The 6086-nt window shown below is 32.4% G+C and overlaps 1 protein-coding gene across 1 annotated transcript; it reads left to right on the top strand.

The window, feature by feature from the left end:
• Positions 1-1164: 1164 nt before the first annotated feature.
• LOC133310218 (uncharacterized) lies at positions 1165-5148 on the top strand. The gene is made up of 4 exons (XM_061511113.1): positions 1165-1251; positions 1619-2121; positions 3951-4551; positions 4693-5148. The coding sequence occupies exons 1-4, from the start codon at positions 1165-1167 to the stop codon at positions 5146-5148; spliced, it is 1647 nt and encodes a 548-aa protein (XP_061367097.1).
• The last annotated feature ends 938 nt before the right edge of the window (positions 5149-6086 follow it).

Consider the following 6086-nt stretch of genomic DNA (forward strand, 5'->3'; position numbering starts at 1 on the left):
TGTTGCTTATTACAGGATTGACACGATATATACAACATGACATGAGTAATATATCAATCTCATAGTATGTTAATTGTTCTACGGGTTGACTTGGCGTGATAAGATATAAATAACCTATTTATAACATAACACACACAAATAACTTTTAAAAGGATTAAAGCAGGTCAGTTTGATATTGCAAGTTGACACATGACACGACAAAAAAATTTTCATGTCAATTTTTGCAAACACAAAAATGATATGAATTTAAAAACAGGTTGACCTCACTACGAATCTTTCATGTCGTGTTCATATTTTGTCAACGAGATATATTGAAAATTGTCACCCCTAACAAAAAAAATCAAGTTAAAAAACATAGTTTATATATCGTGAAATAGCTTTATCATGAAATAATTATTCGTTCACCTTTTGGAGGGTTTAAATATTTTCATTCCTGACTCACCCCATACTCCGAATTAGTCTCAGAACCGGCTCAAAGAATCTAAGCGTGTGACAATACTAGGGAACAATAGCGGACCTAGAATTTTTTTTTTTTAATGTCTGCACACTTAGAATAAAAGAATAAAGAAAAAAAAATTAAAGAAAATTTTGAACATATTAAAATACAAAAGAATATAAATTTTTTTTAACTTAATATAAAAAAAAAAATCAAGAATCAACTAAACTGTTACAATATAACATTTTGGGTCCTCAACAAAAATTACGGGCCTCAATTTAATCTTTTAGGAAAAAAAAAGTCTACTATAATCTGTCAGAATTCAAAAATAGACCCAGATAATCAAAATCATGGTTCTCAGAAATTCAAAAAGATCCACGTTAATCCCTCAAAAGAACTAACATGGGTCTATTTTAGAATTTAAAGAAATCAGGAGTCGACTTTTTTTTAAGAGATTAAATTGGATTCTGTAATTTTTGTTGATGACCCAAAATATATTTTATTCTTTTTTTTCCCAAAAAAATTTGTGTGTGCAATTGCACACACTTAGAAGTACACAGGTCCGCCATTGCCCAGCGAAATAAACTTGTCTCGAGTTAATTAAGATTGTGTTAACTCAATACATTTCCTATATATAGCTAGACTACATGGTGATATGTCAAAACATGGAAACTCTTGAATGTTAACACGATTATACCTATATAGTGCATCTCCAATTTCCCAACATCATGTCACCGTTCGAGCAAATCACCACTTTTGTTATTTCTGTGTTTGTATTATGTCTACTAACAAGTTCAGTTTCCCAAGGTTCTGATGTAAGCCTCCAGTACTCTATACTCGTTTTCTTTACATCTTTTCCGTCAACAAAGTTATTTGCATACTATTCTTGTAAAATTTTATGTGTATAATAGACCAAGACAAATATACTTTTATATATATATATATATATATATATATATATATATATATATATATATATATATACCTTCACTTTCTTTTTACCCAAACAAGCAAGTGTAAAAAAAAAAAAAAACATTAATGAAATGGTGTGTAAAAATCTTTTTTTACTTTTTCATTTACGTGTGTGTACATGAAATTTATGATACATATTAATTATGATATATATGAGTACAAACTATATTAATGCACTAAACTGAGTTTGCAATTGTTGAGTGATTTCAGTACAGGCTTTCCCCAGAGGAACCCAAACCACAGTCAACAAAAATGATACAAAATTGGTTAAACCATGGTGGAGATATATACAACAGAAGATATGCCAGCAAGGAACACAAGATCAGCCTTGAAACTGTTTCCAACCTAAGTTTGAAGTGGAAATTCTATGCAGGCAAAGACATAACTGCAACTCCAGCAATTTTTGATGGCACTCTCTATTTTCCATCATGGAATGGGGACATTTTTGCAGTGAGAGCATGTGATGGATCACTTGTGTGGAAGCAGAACTTGCACAAGTTAACAGGCCTAAATGCAACAGGCTTTGTACCCGGTGTTAACTGGACAGTGGCAAGGGCAACACCAACCATAGCAGGTGAACTCCTCATAGTTGGAATATATGGCCCTGCTGTTGTTATTGCTGTCAAAAGATCAACAGGTGACTTAGTTTGGCAAACTAGTTTGGACAGCCACAACTCTGGCGTTGTGACTATGTCTGGAACTTACCACAGAGGGTTAGTATCTTCTTATTATACCCATTAATAATTTTGCTATCATCAATAATTTTCCAATTTAATTTGGTGATTCATTGTAACGCCTTTAATTAGCCACATACAACGATAATAAATGATTTTTGTTTTTTTAATAAGTGAAATGATTAAAGGACATTAAAAGATCTGTTATAGCACATTGCTCCAAATTCTAAAGTCACATCCATTATGCTTGCTTTAATTGCGAACATGTGGTTGGATTATTGACATGTTGACCTGACTTTGCTATTGGGTTAACATTCTATTTGGGTTTTATATATTTAGGAGTAAATTAACTTGTCATGAAATTGTTTATTATTATGAGGAGTCAGATGCTGATCAACTTGTTAGTTTGAAGATGATGTTAATACCTTATAATTCTTTATATTTTACGGAAAAAAAAAACTAGCAGCCACCCTACTTGTAATTATTTATGGAATTAGTGTTTTTCATGTTGAAAAAGATAATTTTATCTTTTACACATATATAAAAGTGTGTGAAGCTCATTTTTTTCTATTTCTTCTTTTCATATTGCCCCACATAGGTCCACTTACTTTTATCTATGCGTAGGAAATAAAATTACTTACATCATGAGAAACATTAATCTCATTATTTCTAACGTAAGCCTTCTTTATTCAATGCTATAACAAAATTAATATTCAATAACGCCATCATAAATTAATACTCGTCTTTTAAAAGTATGTTTGACTTGTATATGGTTTAATATTTCACATATGACCTCATTCAATGGTGGCACTAAATTTGAACTAAGGACTTCATTCAAAACTCAAACCCCTCATCAATCCTAATGACTTATAAATACGTATTTTTAGTAGATACAAAAAGTGAGAGAGATTCATTTTTTTCTCTCTTCTTTTCACACATGTCATTCACTATTTTATGTCTCTCTAGGATATAACTTTATCTTAAGAAAAATATTATACTCATAATTAAAATTATGCCATTTAAGACATGTTTTAGACCTTGATGTATAGACCACCTAGCCCATTAATCTCATATTTCTCTCCTTTAACTCAGAATAGCTACCCGATTTTGTCGTTGTTACAATATTGTGCTTAGCTCTTATTATAAATGAATGGTTTATAAAGCTATTAGGTATTTGGTATTTTGCTATTAAAGGTTGGGTTTTATAAGAATTATCTTGTAGGAAAAGTGATTGTGTAATGTAGTGTTTAAAAACTCGGCCCGACACTGACACCCAGGACACTCCAATACATAAATATTAAAAAACATTAAATTTCGATACATTAGGACATATTTTGGTATTAAATAATATTTTTAATTTATGTAGTGTATATTATATTTATTATTCAATAATTTAACCAAAAAATGAAACTATACTTAAAATATCCATCACTTTTGCAAAGAAACATAAGATTTAAATATTTACTATTATATTTTCAAGTTGAAAATCTTTTATACACTGCAGTGAGATTTATTCGATATTAGTTTTAATTTTTATTATATCAATTTGATAAAGCATCGACCAATTTTTTTCATGATATCTAATATAATTTCAAATATTATAAATATCGGAGTATGTCAGAGTATCGAAAAATGTTGGGGTGTCGAGAAATATCGAACACGACACGTCAAGTTTTTTGAAATGTCAGTGCAACATAGATCTACATGTACAGTTGATGAGTCGCGGTTATCATATTTAGTACAAATATTAGTCATGTGATACTATTACTTGTTTTAAGATGTATAGGTTAGTCATGTTCATGTTAATGCATAATTATTACATCGTCATATATATATAAGAAAAAGTTGGCCATCCTATATATGTACAGGGCCTTTTATGTTGGTACAGCTTCAGCAGAAGAAATCCTCAGTATTGAAGAATGTTGCACCTTTCGGGGAAGCCTCTTAAAGCTTGATATTCAATCTGGTAGCATCTTATGGCAAACCTTCATGCTACCTAATAACCATGGAGAACGAGGAGAATATGCTGGAGCAGCTATATGGGGAAGTAGCCCTTCCATTGATGTCTCAAGGAATCATATATACATTGCCACTGGAAACTTGTACTCTGCCCCTTTGCACATACGCCAATGTCAAGAACGAGAGAATAATTTAAGTCGACCAACTCATCCTGATGAGTGTGTTGAACCAGACAATCACTCTGAATCAATCATTGCACTTGACTTGGATAGTGGTAAAATCAAATGGTACCACCAATTAGGAGGATATGATGTGTGGTTCGTTGCTTGCAATAACTTGTCAACACCTAATTGTCCACCAGGTCCTAACCCTGATGCTGATTTTGGAGAAGCACCAATGATGCTCCCAATTGATGTAAATGGAACCAAACTAGACGTTGTTGTTGCTGTACAAAAGAGTGGTTTTACTTGGGCATTGAACCGAGATGATGGCAAGCTCATTTGGTCTACGGTAATTTTTTTTTTAAGAATATCATTAATCATTATCTCTCTCTAGAGCAGGATCCATGTTCATGTTTATTTTGTGAGCCATGGACTTTTTATATACATGTTGTCCGTTGAAAATTTTCTTTATTTCATATTTAATTTGCAGGAAGCTGGTCCTGGTGGGGTTGCAGGAGGTGGATCATGGGGAGCAGCCACTGACGAAGAAAGGGTCTACACTAACATTGCTAATTTTGGTGGCAAAATGTTCACTCTTTTACCATCCAACAAGACTACAACTAGTGGAGGGTGGGTTGCTATGGAGGCAAAGAGTGGTAGGATCTTATGGTCCATAGCCAACCCCAGTAATGCCCCTGCTTTTGGTCCTGTTAGTGTAGCTAATGGCATTGTCTTTGTGGGATCCGGAAATGTTAAAGGACCTGTCTATGCAATAAATGGCAAGACTGGTGAAATTATGTGGTCTTATGAGACCGGATCAACAGTGTTTGGTGGAATGTCCATTAGTGATGGGTGCATATATTTTGGAAATGGATATAAGATAGGTAACGGATTGGTACTTGGAAACCTCACTTCCGGAACTTCGCTTTATGCCTTTTGCGTCTAAGAAAATTTCTGTGGTTAGTGATGGAAATAAAGAAACATGATCCATGATCTCATGTCATGTGTTCTATGATTTTTATTTGTGAATAAGATGGGCTGAACGAGCAGTAGCAAGAAGTTGAACAAATATATATTCTTGGAATTCTCTGGACTCGATCATATTGAAACGCATATAATCTGTTGTATGTTTGGATATTAATTAAGGCTTGTGATACCATTATAATCGCTTATGTAGTCTTGTTTAATGGTTAAGCTTATGAGAATAAGGATCATACGTTTAAGTTTGAGGTAAGTACGAAATGAGTATACAGAAGGATCAATTATGTTTATGCTAAAGGTGAGAAATGTAGATAATTTATAAGAAATCCTAACTTCTAACTTTCCATCGCATTTAGAAAAAAGGATATAGAGAGAGAAGTCTTACAAAAGATTTTAATATTTGCAATATGGGATTTCGTTTTTGTAGCCCGGTATTTCATTAGACTCAGGTTCAAAATAACCAAAATGAACCTATATAATATCTACACTTCAATCCCAAATAACCCCTGGGTGAGAGGGAATGTTAATAAGATATAATAGAAAATTATTAAAGACCATCACTTAATAGATTGAGATGTTAGGTAAGTTGTTAGTTATTAAGTGTTATATCTTTGCCTGCGAATAATTTCTACTTCAAACGTAGGTTCGGTGCTATTTCAGGGCTAATCTGACAGTCTTTGTAGGCATATCTTCTGTTGAACAAATCTCGACCATGGTTTAGCTAGTCTTGTGATTGTTGTATAAACCTCTAAAAACAAGAAATCAATATATAAGAAATTAGATTACTTCAATTTATAAGAGTAATCCTCAAAACTAGGATATACAAGCACTAGGAAAATAATATCATACATCTAAGCTTGTAGCAAAGACTAGAATTGCATGAACGTGAAACAACTTTAAATA

The sequence above is a fragment of the Gastrolobium bilobum genome, unplaced genomic scaffold, assembly GCF_033153095.1.
Source record: "Gastrolobium bilobum isolate Gb01-03AN ecotype WA unplaced genomic scaffold, APGP_CSIRO_Gbil_v1 utg359, whole genome shotgun sequence".
Taxonomy (NCBI): Eukaryota; Viridiplantae; Streptophyta; class Magnoliopsida; order Fabales; family Fabaceae; genus Gastrolobium; species Gastrolobium bilobum.